This window comes from Erythrolamprus reginae, chromosome Z, assembly GCF_031021105.1.
Source record: "Erythrolamprus reginae isolate rEryReg1 chromosome Z, rEryReg1.hap1, whole genome shotgun sequence".
Taxonomy (NCBI): Eukaryota; Metazoa; Chordata; class Lepidosauria; order Squamata; family Dipsadidae; genus Erythrolamprus; species Erythrolamprus reginae.
In genome coordinates this window covers 109,600,235-109,620,797 of record NC_091963.1, presented here as the reverse complement: position 1 = coordinate 109,620,797, position 20,563 = coordinate 109,600,235, and the positions used below count along the sequence as shown (strand labels likewise).

Below are 20,563 nucleotides of genomic sequence, written 5' to 3'. Positions count from 1 at the left end.
GGTTCAGACTCTTTGTATTAATTCAGTGGTTAGTCTGTTCTTCCTAAGTAATTGCTTAATGCAGAAGGAGAAACAGTTTGAGAAACACTATTCTAACACCAAGCAGTTTCCCAGGAAATGAAAAAAAGAGTCCAGTTCTTATATTGTATATTTTCTCCAGACTTACTCTTGTGTTCCCCTCCTCCTCCAGCTATGATGCTGAATACATTCAGAATTTCTGGTTATTCTTCACTTATGACTGCAATTAGGACCTGAATCACAGTCACAGAGTGAAGCAATGATTGAGTGAGATATCCAGGTGACCGCTTCACTCAGCGATTGGAATCCTGACTCAGTTGTGGTTGTTAAGAGGTTGTTAAGCAAAACACTTGTCTGCTATAGGTGGACAGGCAGTTCCCCTTCTGCTTGGAAGGGAATGCTTGCACTGAGATGGATGAATGAAGCAGGAATCTTCACTGTAATCTCTGCTTCATTTCTGCAGCATAATTCAAAAGCTCCTCTCCACTCTATTCACAGAAGGGAACTTGTGTCTCAAAGATCTGAGTTTCATTTCTGCAGCCCCCCCTCTGCTGCTTACAACCTTCCCTGCCAGCTTCCTCATTTAGCCGGAAGAGGGGATTGACCTCAGAGTTCTTGACAATCATTTGCAAATGCAAACATGTTTCCAAGAATTAAACAACCACTCATATGTTGAGGGATATCTCTGGTCATCCCTTAATGTCTACTCATTCAGTGATCATTTGAAGTAACAAGGGGATTTAACAAGTCTTTGTGGCTCCAGCTATTACAGACTTTCCTTAGTCATGTAATCACAATTTGGGTGCTTGGCAACAAGTCACAATTAGAGTGTTGCAGTACACCACTGTCACATGATATTCATTTGCAACATTGTCATCTTTCAATAATCACTTGCCCCCTCAGAGAAGGTTCGCAACTTGGGCGTCCTCCTCGATCCACAGCTCACATTAGAGAAACATCTTTCAGCTGTGGCGAGGGGGACGTTTGCCCAGGTTCGCCTGGTGCACCAGTTGCGACCCTACTTGGACCGGGAGTCACTGCTCACGGTCACTCATGCCCTCATCACCTCGAGGCTTGACTACTGTAACGCTCTCTACATGGGGCTACCTTTGAAAAATGTTCGGAAACTTCAGATCGTGCAGAATGCAGCTGCGAGAGCAATCATGGGCTTTCCCAAATATGCCCATGTCACACCAACACTCCGCAATCTGCATTGGTTGCCGATCAGTTTCCGGTCACAATTCAAAGTGTTGGTTATGACCTATAAAGCCCTTCATGGCACCGGACCAGATTACCTCAGGGACCGCCTTCTGCTGCACGAATCCCAGCGACCAGTTAGGTCCCACAGAGTGGATCTTCTCCGGGTCCCGTCAACTAAGCAATGTCGCCTGGCGGGACCCAGGGGAAGAGCCTTCTCTGTGGCGGCCCCGGCCCTCTGGAACCAACTCCCCCCAGAGATTAGAACTGCCCCCACCCTCCTTGCCTTTCGTAAACAACTTAAAACCCACCTCTGCCGCCAGGCATGGGGGAATTGAGATCCTCTTTCCCCCTAGGCCTTTACAATTCTATGCATGGTATGTATGTATGTATGTTTGGTTTTTATCATCAATACCAAATTACTATTGTACACTGTTTTATTGTCGCTGTTAGCCGCCCCGAGTCTCTGGAGAGGGGCGGCATACAAATCCAATCAATCAATAAATAAATAAATAAGTGAAGTCAATGGGAAGCTAGCAATAGGTTGCAAATGGTGATCATATAGCCAGGGATGGATGCTGCAGTTGAACCAAATTTGCTTAATGATGGCAACTTGGGCAACCAGAACTGCCATCATAAATTGGTGCAGTTACATGATGTTGCACCATGCAATCATATAGCTTTACAATAGATTTCTTGGTCCCAATTTTATTGGTATGTGAGGACTACCTATAACCATAGAGAGTTTTTATAAGTCTGCAGAGTTTATACCAGGCTTTGAATATATAAAATATACAATGCAAAACCTCTGAGGATCTGTAGGGAATATGTACCTATAGCAGCAGATTAAATAGACCAGCCAGCTTCACCATTATGCTCCTTTCCTTTCAGTATTTTTATACATCTCCATTATATTGTGTAAATGTGCTCTGTAGGGTATGGAATGTAACTTTGTACACAGAATTCGGCTTCTCAGATTTTTATGGTGACTTGGCAAATGAGACACATTTCTAAACCTTGTTGCTGTGAGTAGTATGTGGAAAGTACATAGTCAAATGTCTGCTGAAATTAAAAAATCTGTAGAGTGGTGGCCAGATAGGCTAAGTCAACGAGGCATGAAGTTAGTGTACAGCTTTTTGCCTTTTCTACCTGACAAGTTAAAAGTTTGACATTTTATTCTAAACATTTATGGTGCTTATTATAAGACAAATGTAGATAGCATTATGCAAAAACAACTTGGTAAAGTATCTCAAGCTATTAAATGCAAAATATGGAAATCTCCAGTAATTTCAGTGTTTATTTAGCATACTCATGAGGTTAGCTTTGGCTAAGACTTTTAAAAACTTTCATAGTTGCAAATAAGAGTCTTGAATTCATTTAATCTTTGTACTTTGAAGTATGCTCTCATGTAACTTAGAAACTGCGAATCTGTAGTTCGTATATGGTACTTTTAGCTGAGCATCAGTTTTGAAAAGGCACCAGAAATTCTAAAATGAATCAGCCAAAACAGGTAGGATAGCTTAATGGTACTGCTTTTATAATGTTTAATCTCTCTGGTGACTATTCATCCTTTTCTTACTGCTTGTTGAAACTTATTCTTCATGATTGTTAAACAGCTAGAATTATGAGTGGCTCTTTTGCTATACAGCAAATGGTAAGAAAGTAGAAAATTTAGCAAATGTAATGATTAAATGGATTAGTTCCTGTCCACAGCACCTTGAAAGTATGAATAATGCTTGTTAATACCCAGGTCTCATGAAGAGCAGGTTTTGTGTTTATCCCATGCTGTTTGATAATTTTTGTCTCCTAGTACAACAGAGTCATTGAGGAGGCATGGAAATGTGAGCCACAGAGATGTAAAAGCAAGAATTATTTCCCAATTTAATGTTGTGCTTTTTACTCCTAAATCGTACCTTTAAATTGGTTTGCTTTAACCTATATTGCATCTTGCTCTGGAGAAGCAACTATGTTTTGCAGTTTAGCGTTACACGTAAACAATCATTTTATAATAATTTTATTAGAAACTATATTTAAAATCTATACATTTTTTTTAAAATTGAAGATTGAAAAGAAAAAATTGAAAAAATAAAAAAGGAAAAATAAGAATGTAGTTAAGAAAAAACTATATGAAAAAAACTATTTTTCTCTTTATCAAACCAAGTATAAATAATTTAGTAACTTATCACCATCTCTTAAAATACACCAAATGATCCTTTCTTCTCATATCCTATCTTTTATATGTAAGTAAACCCTTAAAGTCTTGTGGTCGGGTAAATAGTCTGGGGAAATAATTTTCATTTTGCCATTTCTTCCCCAGAAGCCCACATTAAGTAAATTATTCTGAGCTTTAGCTGTCACAGACAGCTAGTCCATGATAGCGAACCTATGATACGCATGCCCCAAGTGGCGTATGGAGCCATATCGGTGGGCACACATGCTCAGGTCCCCCATACATGTGCACGCTGGCCAGCTGATTTTTGAGCCTTTTGAGCTGGGACTCGGGAAACAGTCTGTTTTCAACCTCTGGAGCAGGTGGGGAAGCCCCGTTTTGTGTTCTCCTTTCTGACCCTATCTAGGAGCCTGGGAAGGGCAAAAACAGAAGTACTACCTTGTAATTTTGATTAATCTTGCAATGCAATAGTATTAGTTTCTGCTTTTATTTTTATGGCCTGACTTTGTAAGTACAGTGTTCCCTCGATTTTCGCGGGGGTTACGTTCCAAGACCTCCCGCGAAAGTCGATTTTCCGTGAAGTAGCGGTGCGGAAGTAAGACACAATCTGCGCATGTGCACCCTTTTTCCAAGGCCACGCAAGGGCTTGAAGTTGGGGGCGGGGAGCGACGAAAGTGCGGAGGCCGGCAAAGATTGTTTTGAATGTCGGCTGCCCCCGCCCCCCCCAGCGCCTCCAGCCCCCTCGCCGCTACCGCCCGCCCGATCCACCCCTCTCACCGGCTTTCTTCGGACACGGGTCCTCCTGCAGCAGTGCTGGCGGCTACGGCTTCTCATTCTCCTCATTCGGCCGGTAGCTGCTCTGAGCGCTTTGAGAATGCCCGCCCCACCCCTCTCACAGTCCCTTAGCTGAGAGCACTTTCGTCCCAGCTATCAGCGAGGGGGCTGCAGGAGAGGTGGGGGCAGGCGTTCTCACAGAGAGGGAGAGGGAGAAAGAGAGAGAGAGAGCAAGAGGGGGGAGAGTGGAAGGTAGAGAGAGGGAGAAAAATGATAGAAAAAGGGAGAAAAAAGAGAAATGAGAAAATGATTGAAGCAGAGAGTGACAGGAAAGAGAGAGAGAAGTGACTTGGTGATGACGTATGACGTCATCGGGTGGGAAAAACCGTGGTATAGGAAAAAAACTGCAGAGTATTTTTTAATTAATATTTTTTGAAAAACCGTGGTATAGCGTTTCGCGAAGTTTGAACCCGCGAAAATCGAGGGATCACTGTAGTATTAATTGCCCCATGCTTTGTTTATCATTTGGAACTAACTTCATTTTCTTCTGCAGTTCAATTTTGGAGATACCCTTATCAATCAATCTATTCATACCATTGAATATTGCTTAGGATGCATCTCCAATACAGCCTCATACCTGCGTCTATGGGCACTCAGTCTGGCTCATGCACGTGAGTAGTTTCTTCCTGACTTATTTAAAAGTATGATTCCAATCATCATTTGCTTTTGGCCACGTTGACTAAAATGGAAGCTGAAATCTAAAACAGCTGGGAGGTTATGGCCTGCACTATTCATTTCTCTTATTATGCTGAATATAAAGTTAGAGCGCGGCAAAGATCATGTGCACCCACTCTTCCTTAGTTCCTTATCAAAATTATGTAAAGTACTATGTATTACATAAGTGTAAAATGTCCCTTGAAGCAGGATTTGTACTTTCCACTGTGTAATGGGTGGAGAGTTCTTTAGAGGAAATTGTTCCTGGGGTGTATTTCCGATGCATGACTAATTTAAACAACTTGCATCTCCACACTTTCTAGGCAGGATCCTTAGATAACTTAAAAAAGACAGCCAGAATGAGGTTGGAGCTGCTGGTGCCCTTTGTCCTTTAGTTTTCATTGATTTACATGTTTTTTTTTCTCTTCACAGAGCTTTCTGAAGTCCTCTGGACCATGGTGATTCACTTGGGCCTCAATATCTCTAATCTGGCTGGCGGCTTGGCCTTGTTCTTTTTATTTGCTATCTTTGCTACCCTAACAGTGGCCATCTTATTAGTCATGGAAGGTCTTTCAGCTTTCTTGCATGCCCTCCGTTTGCACTGGTGAGTGTCAAGTAGTTGATTTTCTGCTACCAAAAAAAATCAAAGTCATAACTCAGTGAGAGTGTTTGAATCTTAGATTTGTAAAGATTCAGTTTTGATCCCTGATGAAATATACCGGTAGGTAACAAAAGTAATCTGTGTAAAATTTTGAAGAGTTGCTGTCAAGCAGAGCAAATAATAGTTTGACCAGGATTAGAAGGTTTTAGCTCAGTGTAAAGCCAAGACTGTTTTTGTATTAATACCTACTGTATTTGGACACTGATATCTATATGTCTTGAGTAAAGAGTCTTTTCCTCTTTACTCAGCTGGTCTTTAGTTCATGTTTAGTCATTCTATGCATTGAGTTCAAAGATTGTATAAAATTTCAATGAGCACAATCACGTTCAGTCCATTTCCAATGAAATGGACTGGCTAATTCAGATCACGAAGGAGAAAGAGCCTACTTCCTGAAATTCAGTTGGTTGAATTCACATAGTGTGGTCATTTTGGCAAATTGGGAATCCAGCTAATATGCTTTGTAACTTGTACTAAGAATGATATGCAAATGGTTGCTTAGTAACATATTGCTTGATGTGGAATTGCAACTTCAATAATTTTGTCAAGGTGAAAGTCTGAAGAAACTCTTTGTCACCTTATTTTTATCTATAACCCATTGCAGGATGCTAGCTATTCTGATAAGGAAACTGCCAAATTGAATTGCCTTTCCCTCCTCCCTGCCTTAGCTTCCTTATTGTTCAGCTTGAAGAGAAAACAGTTTCTCTTTATGTGCAGGAGCCTTTTAGTGTTGAGAGAAAAATGGGAAGAAAGCTACATTATGATTCTCCCTCTTCCCTTGTGTGCATTGTATCACAGTGGAGTCTTTCTCCAAGGTGAGCAAAGCAGAAACCTACCTACATGGAAGTATTTATTAGGTAGAAGCATAGATGTATCTAAAGCTATACATTCTTTTTGGCAGAGGTTCAGAGGGCCAATGCATGAGACGTACAGTGATCCCTCGATTTTCGTGGGGGTTGCGTTCCCAGATTGCCCGCGAAAGTCGAATTTCCGCGAAGTAGAGATGCGGAAGTAAAAACACTATTTTTGGCTATGGACAGCCAAAAACTACCCCCTTTTCCAAGGCTGCGCAAGGAGCCGGACTTGAAGTTGGGGGTGGGGAGCGATGAAAGTGTGGAGGCCGGCAAAGATTGTTGTGAATGTTGGCCGCCCCCGCCCCCCCAGCGCCTCCGCCCCCTTGCCAATACCCCCCTCCCGCCTGATCCGCCCCTCTCACCGGCTTTCTTGGGACACGGGTCCTCCTGCAGTGGCTACGGCTTCTCATCCTCCTCATTCGGCCGCTAGCCGCTCTGAGCGCTTTGAGAATGCCTGTCCCGCCCCTCTCACAGTCCCTTAGCTGAGAGCGCTTTCGTCCCAGCTATTAGCGAGGGGGCTGCAGAAGAGCCGGAGCAGGTGTTTTCACAGAGAGGGAGAGAGAGTGAGAAAGAGAAAGAGAGAGAGAGAGAGAGCAAGAGGAGGAGAGTGGAAGGTAGAGAGAGAGAGAGAAATGATAGAAAAAAGGGGAGAAAAAAGGAGAAATGAGAAAATGATTGAAGCAGAGAATGACAGGAAAGAACGAGAAAAGTGATTCTTGGTGATGATGTATGACGTCATCGGGTGTGAAAAACCGTGGCATAGAAAAAAAAACGTGGAGTATTTTTTAATTAATATTTTTTGAAAAACCGTGGTATAGCCGTTTCGTGAAGTTTGAACCCGCGAAAATCGAGGGAACACTGTAATTCCATCCTTCCACTAGCTCCTTACATAAGTCTTCTCTCAGTTTTAAAGGGATATTCTTCATTCTGAAATTATATTTGCTAGATTATTTTGCCAACATTTATGGAATAAGCATGACGGTGATTAATCAAATGGATTATAAGTTTGCATGTAAATATTTTTGAGTGCTAAAAACTATTTCTTCGAGCTGTAACAGGCAAGGATTCTCCAGAATTTATCTTGGCTTTATGTAGCAAGTCTTTGACTCTTCAGTGGTATTTTAGCTGTGATCTGAGTCATAGCTTGTAGCACTTGTTTCCCTTGCCCGTTTGATACCAAGCTGCTTATTTGTTGGAGAAGGAAGGTTTCCTTTCTTGTCAGGGAAGTCCAGCTTTACAGAACAATAGAAGCTACACTATTTGCAATCATGACATCAACCACTATCTCAATCTTGCAGGAGGGCCCAGAGATCACTTTCCTTGCCCTGCCCTTTTTTCTTTGTGCCAAGTTCCAAACACAAAAGTTTCCAACATGACCAGCTGTTTTTGAAGATAGGAGGCTTTGAATCATTTTTGGTTAGGGCAGAGTTCACCATCAATACCCAAGCTTGCAGAAATCTCTGCTGGTTATCTGAGACCTTAAACTGAAAATGTTGCTTGGGAGAAAAACTAAATGTTTTTCAGAAGATGTTTCTGTCAGTAAAAACAGAATAAATAGTGGACAAGAGAAGAAGAAATGAGATTTCGTTCGCATCATCAGATAATCAGAATGGCTGTTAGTAAGCTGGTAGTGAAACATTCAGATTGTGCACAAAATTGCACATAGATCATTTGTATCTGTCAGGAACAAAACGATTGATACTCTTCCTGCAAGATCCAATCTGGATCAGTCACCAAGACCAGAGTTAATACTCTTCCTGCCAACAAATTAGAGATGCATTTCCAAACTGTAACAAAATTGAATTCCATTGAAATAAAAGCTTGTTTGGGAAGTTTTAAAATAGTGGTATTACACTATTAAAGAGTAGGCATGTGGTAATAGGCATATTGAAGAAGAAAAAGAATTTGGAACTCTAGAATTAAGGTGAATAACCATAGTGTTTGGCTGGGAGACTTACACGTTCAGTACAGTGGGGGGGGGGTATTTAGTTGGATACGAATTGTGCAAGTTCTCCCATTTAAAAAGATGAGAGAGGCCTGTAATTGGCGTCTTAGATAGGCATCAACTATGAGAGACAACATGAGAAAACACATCCAGAAAATCACATTGTCTGATTTGGAACAAATTTATTTGCAAATTATGGTGGAAAATAAGTATTTGGTCACCTACAAATAAGCAGGTTTTCTGGGTCTCATAGACCTGTAACTTCTTTAAGAAGCTCCCCTGTCCTCCACTCATTACCTGTAATAATGGCACTTGTTTGAACTTGTTATCAGTATAAAAGACACCTGTCCACAACCTCAAACAGTCACATTCCCAACTTCACTATGGTAAAGACCAAAGAGCTGTTGAAGGATACCAGAAACAAAATTGTAGTCCTGCACCAGGCTGGGAAGACTGAATCTGTAATAGGCAAGCAGGTTGGTGTGAATAAATGAACTGTGGGAGCAATAATTAGAAAATGGAAAACATACAAAACCACTGATCTCCCTCAATCTGGGGTTCCATGCAAGATCTCACTCCGTGTGATCAAAATGATCACAAGAATGGTGAGCAAAAATCCCAGAACCACACGCGGGAACCTAGTGAATGATCTGCAGAGAGCTGGGACCAAAGTAGCAAAGGCTACGCCGCCAGGGACTCAGATCATGCAGTGCCACATGTGTCCCCCTGCTTAAGCCAGTACATATCCAGGACTGTCTGAAGTTTGCTAGAGAGCATTTGGATGATCCAGGAGAATATCAGATGGTCAGATGAAAGCAAAGTAGAACTGTTTGGTAGAAACACAACTCATCATGTTTGGAGGAGAAAGAATGCTGAGTTGCATCCAAAGAACACCATACCTACTGTGAAGCATGGGGCTTGCAACATCATTTGTTTCTCTGCAAAGGGACCAGGACAACTGATCCTTGTACATGAAAGAATAAATGGGACCATGTATCATAAGATTTTAAGTGCAAACCTCCTTCCATCATCAGGGGCACTGAAGATGAAATGTGGCTGGGTCTTTCAGCATGACAATGATCCCAAGCACACCGCCAGGGCAACGAAGGAATGGCTTCGTAAGAAGCATTTCAAGATCCTGGAGTGGCCTAGCCAGTCTCCAGATCTCAACCCTGTAGAAAATCTTTGGAGGGAGTTGAAAATCCGTGTTGCAGTGACAGTCCCAAAATATTACTGCTCTTCAGGAGATCTGCATGGAGGAATGGGCCAACATACCAGCAACAGTATGTGCCAGCCTTGTGAGGACTTACAAAAAACGTTTGACCTTTGTCATTGCCAACAAAGTATATATAACAAAGTATTGAGATGAATTTTTGTTATTGACCAAACACTTATTTTCCTCCATAATTTTCAAATAAATTAGTTACAAATCAGACAATGTGATTTTCTGGATGTGTTTTCTCATGTTGTCTCTCATAGTTGAGGTCTACCTATGATATCAATTACAGGCCTCTCTCATCTTTTTTAAGTGGGAGAACTTGCACAATTGGTGTCTGACTAAATACTCCCCCCCCCACTGTATATTTATTTATAGGATGGGGACAGATGAAGAAATGGGGGGAAAAGGATCCTTTTGATTTAATGAGCTTTCACTTTATGCATTAAGTCGGCCTACAGTAATAACCAGGATTCCTGGCTTAATATACTATAGAATGAATAAATTCTTATTAGAACATACAGCAGTTGGTAAGCGTTGTGTTTACCTTCCTTTGAATGTATAAATTAAGCATAGGCTGTTGTGTCTTTCTCACTATGGCTTATTAAGCTAGGATTGTATTTTACCATATATATGAAAACCTTCCTATTAAGTCAGAACATTGATACATCCTGCTTTCTGGGATCCGTTTATCTAGAGGTGCCAAATTTTGTACTTGGCAGCCTTCTGCCTGTGAAGGACTAGTTGATGAAATGAGTCACCTTATTTTCCCCTAGTATTCATAAGTTGTGAGTGTGTTTGCTGCAAGGGAGAATGGAATGAATTCTTCAAACCACTGGAAAAATACTTTCCGTTTCTCCCTGTTTTGCCATTCCTGACTGGGATGGGTTTATCTTATAATTTTTAGGCAGCTGTACATTCCAGGGAGATGATTGCCCTGGCTGAGTCACAAACAACTTTTCAAATAAATCCTGGATTTCCTTAAGGTTGCATGAGAAGAAAGTGGATATTTTACCATTATATACTGCTGGTGGATTAGTTTCTACTTTTTGTACCACAGGAAAAATCCTTTTGGCAGTGAGTTGACGGCTATGAAAGACCGGTACAGTTCAATTTATTAATTTAGATTTTGCAAGAATTGGAGAAGAAAACAAGCAGGGGTGGGGTTGTACCCACAAGAGCCTTGGCAACTGGAAAGAGTATAATCCAAAGACGATCACAGTTGTGCTATTAAAAAAAGGAATATTTAGAAATGAGTTCTCTCTCAGGACATGTATTTGTGTTACCAAGTTATAGATCCCCTTCAAGTTAAGATTGAAAATCCAAAAGATAACTGAGACTAGGAGCAGTAATAAGGCTCACCTGGTACACGAAAGGTACATAATGCATCGGAAATGAACTTGTTCCTGAAGGACAAGATCTGTGAAATTTCCAGGATAAATGAAAAGAATGGCTGCTATTCCAGATAGCTGGGCCAAAGGAATGGGAGCAACTCGGTGCCAATAGGATATGATACATTTCATATTACAAAGGAGCTGCACATTATATTGAGCATTCTGTATGGGATGGGGAGAGGAAGTTTTTGGAGTCAATATTCTCAGTTATGGATTTTGGAATGATCCATAATTTAATCTGATTCAGAAATGGAGAATTTGGGTTTTCCTGCCCATATTATTTCTAAAGCATATTCTTCTTCCAATAGTAAGATTGTGGAGCTTGTCTTGTGCCTGTGATGGTGAACCTATAGCACTCGTGCCAGAGGTGCCACACAGAGCCCTCTCTAAGGACACGTGCTGTTGTCTGCTGCTATTCTGATTTCTGGTGTGCACATGCATACTGGTCAGCTGGTTTTTGGTGGGTGCCAGAACATTGGAAAATGGCCCAAAAAATAGCCCCAAAATAGGCCACTTTCCGAACCTGTTTCTGGGCCATTTTCTGGGTCATTTTTCAGACCAAAAACAGCTTGAAAATGACCCGTAAAATGGACAGGCATGCATGTGCTGGCTAGCTAGTCTTCAGTTTGCTGTTGCTCCAGCGCATGTGAAGACCAGCTGGCCAGCACGCATGCGTATGCCAGAAACCTGAATATCAGCTGGTTGGCACATGTGGCCAGCGTGGGCATATCCAGTTCAATGTCACTCGTGTCGGGGGCACTTATGGTGGCCTGAACTCTCTGCCACCAAAAATGGATCAGTTTTTGGCTGTGACGGCCTCCTGCAACCCCCTGTCAGTGAAATTAGAGCTTGGGAGGACCATAGGCAGCCTTCCGAGCTCCATTTTTGTTCAGGCTGGTCTTTTGTTATTTCCAGGATGGCCACCGGGACCAGTTCTAAGCATTCTATGGGCCTTGAGTTTGACACCCTGATATAGGTAGTCCTTTACTTTCAACAATTGGGTTAGTGACTGAAGTTATAATGGCACTGAAAAAAGTGACTTATGACCATTTTTCACACTTGTTACAATGTTCCCTTGGTCAACATTCAGATGTTTGGCAATTAATAGATATTTATGATGGTCGCAGTGTCCTGAAGTCTTTTGTAACCTTTTAGGTCAAAATCAGTGGAGACGTCCTATTCACTTAACAACCTTGTTACTAACATAACAAGTGCAGTGGTAAGAAATTTTGGCACAATTTTGACTATAAGACAAGGGCTAACTGTTTTCTGTTCTTTTTTGCTGTCAGTAGAATTGCAGCAATTCTTAAAGATTTCTGAACTGTATTGCTGCTTGCCTTTTGGTAGTAAACTTACCTTTCTTCCCATATGATTGTGTCTGATGTTAAGTCACAAATGCTAGTTGCAATAGATGTTTCACCTGTTTCATTCAAGGAGGATGTTCAACCTGGTTCTTGATATAGGATATAGTTGAATATAGGCTGGGATGGAAAATATGCATTTGGGACATTTTATTTCAGGTTTGTGTGTGTACGTGTGTGTGTGTTTGTTTGCTTGTTCATTCATTTATTTATTCTTGTATGCCACCCAACTCTCAAGGGACACTGCGTGGCTCACAACCAGAAAATAAACATACAGTATAAAATTAGGACATGAAAAACAATTTTAAAACAATTTTAAACCAGTAATAAGAAAACCAACATACATATAATTTATGGCCCAATCTCGATTGTACACCATCCAATCAACAGCCTCAAGCCTGCCAGAAAAGCCAGGTCTTTCCAGAAGGCCAGTGGGGTGGGAGCAGTTCGGATCTCAGGAGGTAGCTGCTTCCAGAGAGCCAGAACCACCACATTTGGCTGACGGGACCCAGAGAAGACCAACCCTGTGGGCCCTTACTGGTCGCTGGGAGCTATGTGATAGAAATATAATTATATGATTATACAATTGTACAAGCCCCCACTTGTAGAATGTTAGAACTGGGGGCTTATACAATTGTATGATTCTTATCAAACAAAAAACAAGTATAATGAAAATTGTACTTTCAGATAAATAAGGCAATGGGGCCAGATGGCATCCACCCCAGAGTTCTTAAAGAACTCCAATCTGTGATTGCTACCCCCATGACTGATTTGTTTAACCAATCCTGTTTAACAGGAGATTTCCTGATGATTGGAGAATGGCCAGTGTTGTGCCTATCCACAAGAAGGGCAGTAGAGAAGAAGCTGATAACTACAGGCCACTTAGCTTGACATCAGTAATAGTTAAAATGATGGAGACTCTACTCAAAAGGAGGATAAATCAGCACCTAAAAACCAATAACTTATTGGACCCAAACCAGCAGGGTTTTACTGAGGGCAAATCATGTCAGACTAATCTCAATGATTTCTTTGACTATGTCACAAAGGTGTTGGATGAAGGTGGTGCTGTGGATATTGCCTATCTGGACTTCAGCAAAGCCTTTGATACGGTTCTACATAAAGAACTGATAGATAAATTAGTGAAGATTGGATTTAATCCCTGGATAGTTCAGTAGATTTGCAGCTGGCTGAAGCGTAGATATCAGAGGGTTGTTGTTAATGGCGAGTATTCTGAGCAGAGACTGGTTACAAGCGGTATGCCACCAGGGTCTGTTCTGGGTCCTATTCTTTTTAATATGTTTGTGAGTGACATAGGGGAAGGTTTGCCTATTTGCCGATGACTCTAAAGTGTGCAATAGGGTTGATATTCCTGGAGGCGTCTGTAACATGGCAAATGATTCAGCTTTATTAGATAAGTGGTCAAAGCAATGGAAACTGCAGTTTAATGTTTCCAAATGTAAAATAATGCACTTGGGGAAAAGGAATCCTCAATCTGAGTATTGTATGGGCAGTTCTGTGTTAGCAAAAACTTCATAAGAGAAGGATTTAGGGGTAGTGATTTCTGACAGTCTCAAAGTGGGTGAACAGTGTAGTCAGGCGGTAGGGAAAGCAAGTAGGATGCTTGGCTGCATAATTTAATTTAATTTATTAGATTTGTATGCCGCCCCTCTCCGAAGACTCATAGCTAGAGGTATAACAAGCAGGAAGAGGGAGATTGTGATCCCGCTATATAGGGCACTGGTGAGACTACATTTGGATTACTGTGTTCAGTTCTGGAGACCTCACCTACAAAAAGATATTGATAAAATTGAACAGGTCCAAAGGCGGGCTACAAAAATGGTGGAAGGTCTTAAGCATAAAACTTATCAGGAAAGACTTAATGAACTCAATCTGTATAGTCTGGAGGACAGAAGGGAAAGGGGGGACATGATCGAAACATTTAATTATGTTAAATGGTTAAACAAGGTTCAGGAGAGAAGTGTTTTTAATAGGAAAGTGAACAAGGGGGCATAATCTGAAGTTAGTTGGGGGAAAGATCAGAATCAACATGAGAAAATATTATTTTACTGAAAGAATAGTAAATGCTTGGAACAAACTTCCAGCAGACGTGGTTGGTAAATCCACAGTAACTGAATTTAGACATACCTGTGATAAACATATTATCCATCCTAAGATAAAATACAGGAAATAGTATAAGGGCAGCCTCGATGGACTATGAGGTCTTTTTCTGCCTTCAATCTTCTATGTTTCTATGAAAATAAAATATGGGAAGAAAGCTTTGGTTGAACATTGTTCTTCTGATAAACTGTTTTGCTAAGTATATAAAATTTAGATAATAATGTTTTGTTTTTTGACATATTTTTAAATATAATAAAATATTGGGCCATGTTAGCCTAACTTTGTTATCCTTGTAATGAAAAGAGTTAAGTCACACTAGCAAACCTTGAATTATACCAAATGTACAGTTTGCAAAAGATAAGCAGTAATTCAAATTGATACATTAATGAATCAAGTCTTTTCCATTTGTTTTCTTTTCTGTAGTTTCACATTTACCTACAAACTAACTGAAAGTGTTATTTGTTCCTTAGAGCCTTGTTACATTCTGTCCCTGAAAAAGCATGTGTACTTTAGTTCAAGCAGTGAGATGGATACTGTTTCTAAAAAGAGGCCAGTATTTAAAATGTTCCATTAAGGTGGAAAAGGAGTAAATAATATTTTGAATTTTCTGAAACCCTGGTAGGCAAAAAAGTAGAAAATGTTTCCTACCGTGGGGCCAAAAGAAGATCACCAGACTTGTTTTTTTAATGAATCATGGAGTTTTTCTTTCCATGTTTCAGATCTCTTTATAATTGGGCAGCCTTTCAATATAATTCTCTTTATATTCTGAGTGGAATTAAAATTAGTGGAGATGGTAAAATAGCAGAGAAAAGTTCTGACATGAAGATGAAGAAAAAGTTAGGAAGAGATATTAAGATTCTTCTTTCCTAGAACTTTAGATGGGTATAGCAATTCCCTGGTGTAATTGAAGTACTGTATACACCTCTGGTCTTAAAACAAGCTGTGATCCTACAGATAGTTCTTGAATTACAACAGTTCATTTGCTGACTGTTCAAATGGCACTGATAAAAGTGACCAATGACCATTTTTTTACATATGACAATTTCAGTATCCCTATGGTCACGTGATCAAAATTCAGATTGCTTGGCAACTGGCTCATAATTATGACAGTTGCAATGTCTCAGGGTCATGTAATCAGCAAAGTTAATGGAGAAGCCAGATTCACTTTACAATTATGTAAAGTTACTAACTGCAGTGATTCACTTAACAACTGTAGCAAGAAAAGTGGTAAAATTGGGCAAAATTCATGTAACAATTGTTTCATTTAGTAACACATTTTGGCCTCAAATGTTATTGTAAGCCAAGGACTACCTGTTCTTTGAGCTATTCCATTCTAGCACTGCTTATATTTTATAAAATATAAAATACGTTTTTAAAATTTGTAAAATGTATTTTATGGATAACTGCTCTGTTTCCCCCAAATTAAAACATCCCTTAATAAACCCAATCGGGCTTTTGAGTGCATGGCAATAATGTCAAGCGCTTATTTCAGGGTTCAAAAAAATATAGGACAGGGCCTTATTATTCATTCATTCATTCATTCATTCATTCATTCATTCATTCATTCATTCATTCATTCAATGTTTATGCCGCCCTTCTCCTTAGACTCAGGGCGGCTTACAACATGTTAGCAATAGCACTTTTTAACAGAGCCAGCCTATTGCCCCCACAATCCGGGTCCTCATTTTACCCACCTCGGAAGGATGGAATGCTGAGTCAACCTTGAGCCGGTGATGAGATTTGAATCGCTGACCTTCAGATCTACAGTCAGCTTCAGTGACCTGCATTACAGCACTCTACCTGCTGCGCCACCCCGGCTAATGCTATTATTTTCGAGGAAACACAGTAATTGTTACAGTGTCTGTTTATAAACTTATAAGAAAGGAACAAATGTAGCTTTGATCCCAAGTTGGCTTATTGGTTGACTGATGATTTTACTATAATGAGAAAATGTAACACTTTTGCAAAGGTTCTTGAGTGAAGTGATTTGAAAGAACTAAAATGGAAAATGATTTTTTTAAATTTTTTGCATCCTGATTGTTGGAGGCAAATAATTTATTTGGTAAACTCAGATTGAAACAGGACTTGAGAAATAAAGACTCATTCCTGCCTCATTTCCAGTAAAGTATCATAATTTGCATAAAATAAAAAATGGAAATAAAAATAAAATAGAAGTAGAAAGAAATATGTCTTTGGGGCATATGCGTACATAAAAGAAAAGATACATTTGTCAAGAATCATGAAGTACAACACATAATGATTGTCATAAGGTACAAATAAGCAATCAATTTATATTAATATAAATTGTCAGGATACAAGTAATAAGTTATTGTCATACAGTCATAAGTGGGAGGAGATGGATTATAGTCATAGAGTCATTAGTGGGAGGAAATGGGTGATAGGAACAATGAGATGATTAATAGTAGTGCAGACTCCGTAAATAGTTTGATAGTGTTGAGGAAATTATTTGTTTAGCAGAATGATGGCGTTCATGAAAAAGTATGTTCTTGTGTCTAACTGTCTCGGTGTGTAGTGCTCTATAGCCTCGTTTTGAGGGTAGGAGTCGAAGCAATTTATGTCCAGGTTGCAAGATCAGTAAATATTTTCACAGCCCTATTTTTGTCTTGTGCCATATACAATTCCTCAATGGAAGGGAGTTTGGCAATAATTGTTTTTTCTGCAGATTGATTATCCTCTGAAGTCTTTGTCTGTCTTGTTGGGTTGCAGAACTTAACGATATACTTATAGAGGTGCAGATGACAGACTCAATGATTCCTCTGCAGAACTGTATCAGCATTTCCTTGGGCAGTTTGAGCTTCCTGAGTTGGCGCAGAAAGAACATTCTTTGTTGTACTTTTTTGATGATGTTTTTGATGTTGGGTGATCATTTTAGGTCTTGAGATATGATAGAGCCTAGAAATTTGAAGATCTCTACTGTGGATACTGTGTTGTCTAGTATTGTAAGAGGTGGTAGAATGGGAAGTTTTTTCCTAAAATCTACCACCATTTCTACGGTTTTGAGTGTGTTCAGTTCCAGATTATTATGGTCACACTATGAGGCTAGTTGTTCAAACTCCTGTCTGTATGTGGTTTCATCAGTTTCAAATGAGATCATCACGGTTGTATCATCTGCAAACCTAGTTTAACATCTCCTTGGAGATGCAGTCATTGGTATAAAGAGAGAAAAATTATGGAAATAGCACACAGCCTTGTTGAGCTCCTGTGAGAGTATTAAATGTGATTTTACCCAACTTTACCTGCTGCTTCCTATATATTAGCAATAGCAATAGAGAGGGCTTTTACAGCCCTCTCTAAGTGGTTTACAAAATCAGCATACTGCCCTAACAATCTAGGTTCTCGTTTTACCCATCTCAGAAGGATGGAAGAGTGAGTCAACCTTGAGCCAGTGGTGAGATTTGAATTGCTGAAACTACAGCTAGCAGTTAGCTGAAGTAGCCTGCAGTGCTGCACTCTAAACACTGTGCCACTGGTCGCTAAATGTACCAGGTGACTGAAAGAGACAGAGTGAAAATTACTGGTTGCTACGGTATGACCTCATTCAGATAAAGTTCCCTCTTGCAGTAATACCAGTATTATTCTAACTCCAGCATACATTGTTGTAAGGTGCAGGATGTAAGCATAAACATTTCTTGCAATATACTACCATTTATTATTGTCATATTTTGAATGGTTGCTATCCAACGCAGTTGCTAAATGAGGACTTTTGGCTTAGGAAATAAAATGTCAGTACTACTTTTTATTCTTGGAGAAATTTCTAAAATATGTGATAGTGTGCAACTAATGATTGCTTTTCATCTGTATTTTTCTTACCAGGGTGGAATTCCAGAATAAATTCTACATGGGTACTGGGTTCAAGTTTCTTCCTTTCTCATTTGACAGCATCCGTGATGGGAAATTTGATGAATAATCATCTTGGAAACATAATGCCTGGAAGCGTGGCACTAAATCCAGACCTTTACTTGCATGTGTGCATATCTATCTATCTATGTCTTCCTAAATGATAATATGAAGTGTCGTTTTCCATTGTGTCCATAATATTCTAGTGATAATAATTTAATATTTCATGTAAAGTTTTTATTGAAGGAAGAAAATCCTAAGAGGATACTTAGAGAATTTCAGGGATGGGGGATTGCTAGGAAAATTGAACTGTACTTTTGGCAAGTCTTGGACGAGCAAAGGCTCATCCAAGACTTGCCAAAAGTACAGTTTTATATTACAAGTGCTGACAGAGGAATGTTTTTGATCATGAAGGACAATGTCTTCATGGTCTGCAGTTGTCTTGTTTCCCAAAACATGGTAACTAAAAGAGAAAAATTCACGTTTCTTATCCTTTGAATTGCTTCACATTTGGAAAAACACCTATATTGCATACATTTGTTCTGACAACTTGATGATTAAAGGGGACTCAAATATTTATCTATCTAACATGTACACTTTCCTTTTAGACTTTCAAAAGGATATTTATATTTCCCACAAATTAGTATAAAGATTGCAATCCAAAAAAGTTGTTTGCAATAGCCTGCTTAAATGCTAGGGCTCCTGCATTTCCCTCCCTCAGTTAAATCACAACCAAAGGGTTGACACTGATAATGCAACAGAAGACGCTTCACCATCATTTGACAGACATTTTAAGCGTTTGCCCCTGCACAGGATTTTTTCCCATATTTTAAATGTAATTTTAATAGCTGGAAACCTCTTTTTGGTAATATTTTAAGATTAAAGTAGAAAATGTAAGAGGAAAACAAATTGCTTTCTGAAAAAGTGACACCCCACGCCAAAAAATAATCTCCAAACCTTTGCATCTTGCCATTGGCAGAAATCTCTTTTTCTAGATGAAAAGAGCAGGCGCAAGAACAAATTACTTGTTTAACCTGGCCTCTGTTTGGCTCCACATGATTAATAAATAAGGAAACATTTAGTAACATTGGTTAAAGAGCTAAACTGCTTGTTTTGTTCAAAGAAAACTCAGAATCTTTCATCTCCGTTCTCACATGATGTTGACACCTATTACTGCTATAGGGAAAAACTTGGCTTCTCTTGACACGTGTACAGCTGAACAGTTCAAGAGAGTGTGGTAACTTGACAGCAGTAATAGCAGCAGTATATACATTTTTAAGACAGATTCTCCTTGAAAATAGGAATAGCTCGAGGGAAACACCTGACTTCAGTTTATGCGTGTTTAGATGCAGGAATTAATCTAGCATTGTATACCTCTGTAAGATGTCAATTTATGCTGTGAGTGTTGTGTTATGTTGTTTTAGATAAACGTACATTTTTCTGAAAGTGTTTCACGTGAAGATTTCAGGGCACTTCATTGGCACTTAAAGGATGAGCCTTGATTTGATGTGTTAACCATATAGGAGGGTGCAGAAACAACGTTTTTATTGGAAACTGTGAAATTATAGCTGTTGCTGTTGTGTAAAATACAAAAAAACAAAAACAAAAAACCAACCCTGTTTTGACAACCGTAATATGGAGTAAAATTTTTCTCTATTTTCCTCATCAGCTAATTGCTGTTATCTATTAAAGCAGTTGAAATCACCTGTAATGCCTTGTGTTGCTTTTTTTAAATGTATTTTGGGGAATGGGATGGTTGAGGGAGATTAAAAAAGAAGAGGGTGAACACAGATATAGGAACACAGAAAAACAAATACTATAAAACATATTCCAAAAGCCAAATTCTGCAATCAGTTAGTAGATAAAGTTCTTTTAGTATTTATTTATTAAATTTATTTATTTATTCAATTTTTATGCCGCCCTTCTCCTTAGACTCAGGGCGGCTTACAACATGTTAGCAATAGCACTTTTTAACAGAGCCAGCATATTGCCTCCACATATTAATGTTGTTGTTGTAATCTTTGGCATTTAATCAATTTTGCTGGTCTTCACTATGATTCCTCTTCAATTATTCTGAAGCCCAATCCCATCCATTAAAATAGAGTAATAGTTTTATTCTGCTCTACCTTTGGCTTATAAAACTTCAAAGGCTTTCCACCCACAAAAGTGGAAAAGTTTTCTTTAAACAAACAGGCTCTTGGGAAATTTATTTATTTATTTGATACACATATCTCTTGCCTTTTTTTCAGGAAATCAGGGTAGCACACATAGTGCTTCCTCCTTTTA

At 39.5% G+C, this 20,563-nt stretch overlaps 1 protein-coding gene across 6 annotated transcripts in view; it reads left to right on the top strand.

Annotated features, from left to right (window-relative positions):
* Window positions 1-19,981, top strand: part of ATP6V0A1 (ATPase H+ transporting V0 subunit a1) — a 512,121-nt gene extending 492,140 nt beyond the window's left edge. For all 6 annotated transcript variants that reach the window (XM_070727641.1, XM_070727642.1, XM_070727640.1 and 3 more), the window contains 3 exons: window positions 4,713-4,830; window positions 5,306-5,477; window positions 18,254-19,981. In XM_070727641.1, coding sequence (XP_070583742.1) covers window positions 4,713-4,830; window positions 5,306-5,477; window positions 18,254-18,347 — 384 coding nt within the window. In that variant the 3' untranslated portion in view covers window positions 18,348-19,981. The remainder of the gene's footprint in view (window positions 1-4,712; window positions 4,831-5,305; window positions 5,478-18,253) is intronic.
* Window positions 19,982-20,563: the final 582 nt, after the last annotated feature.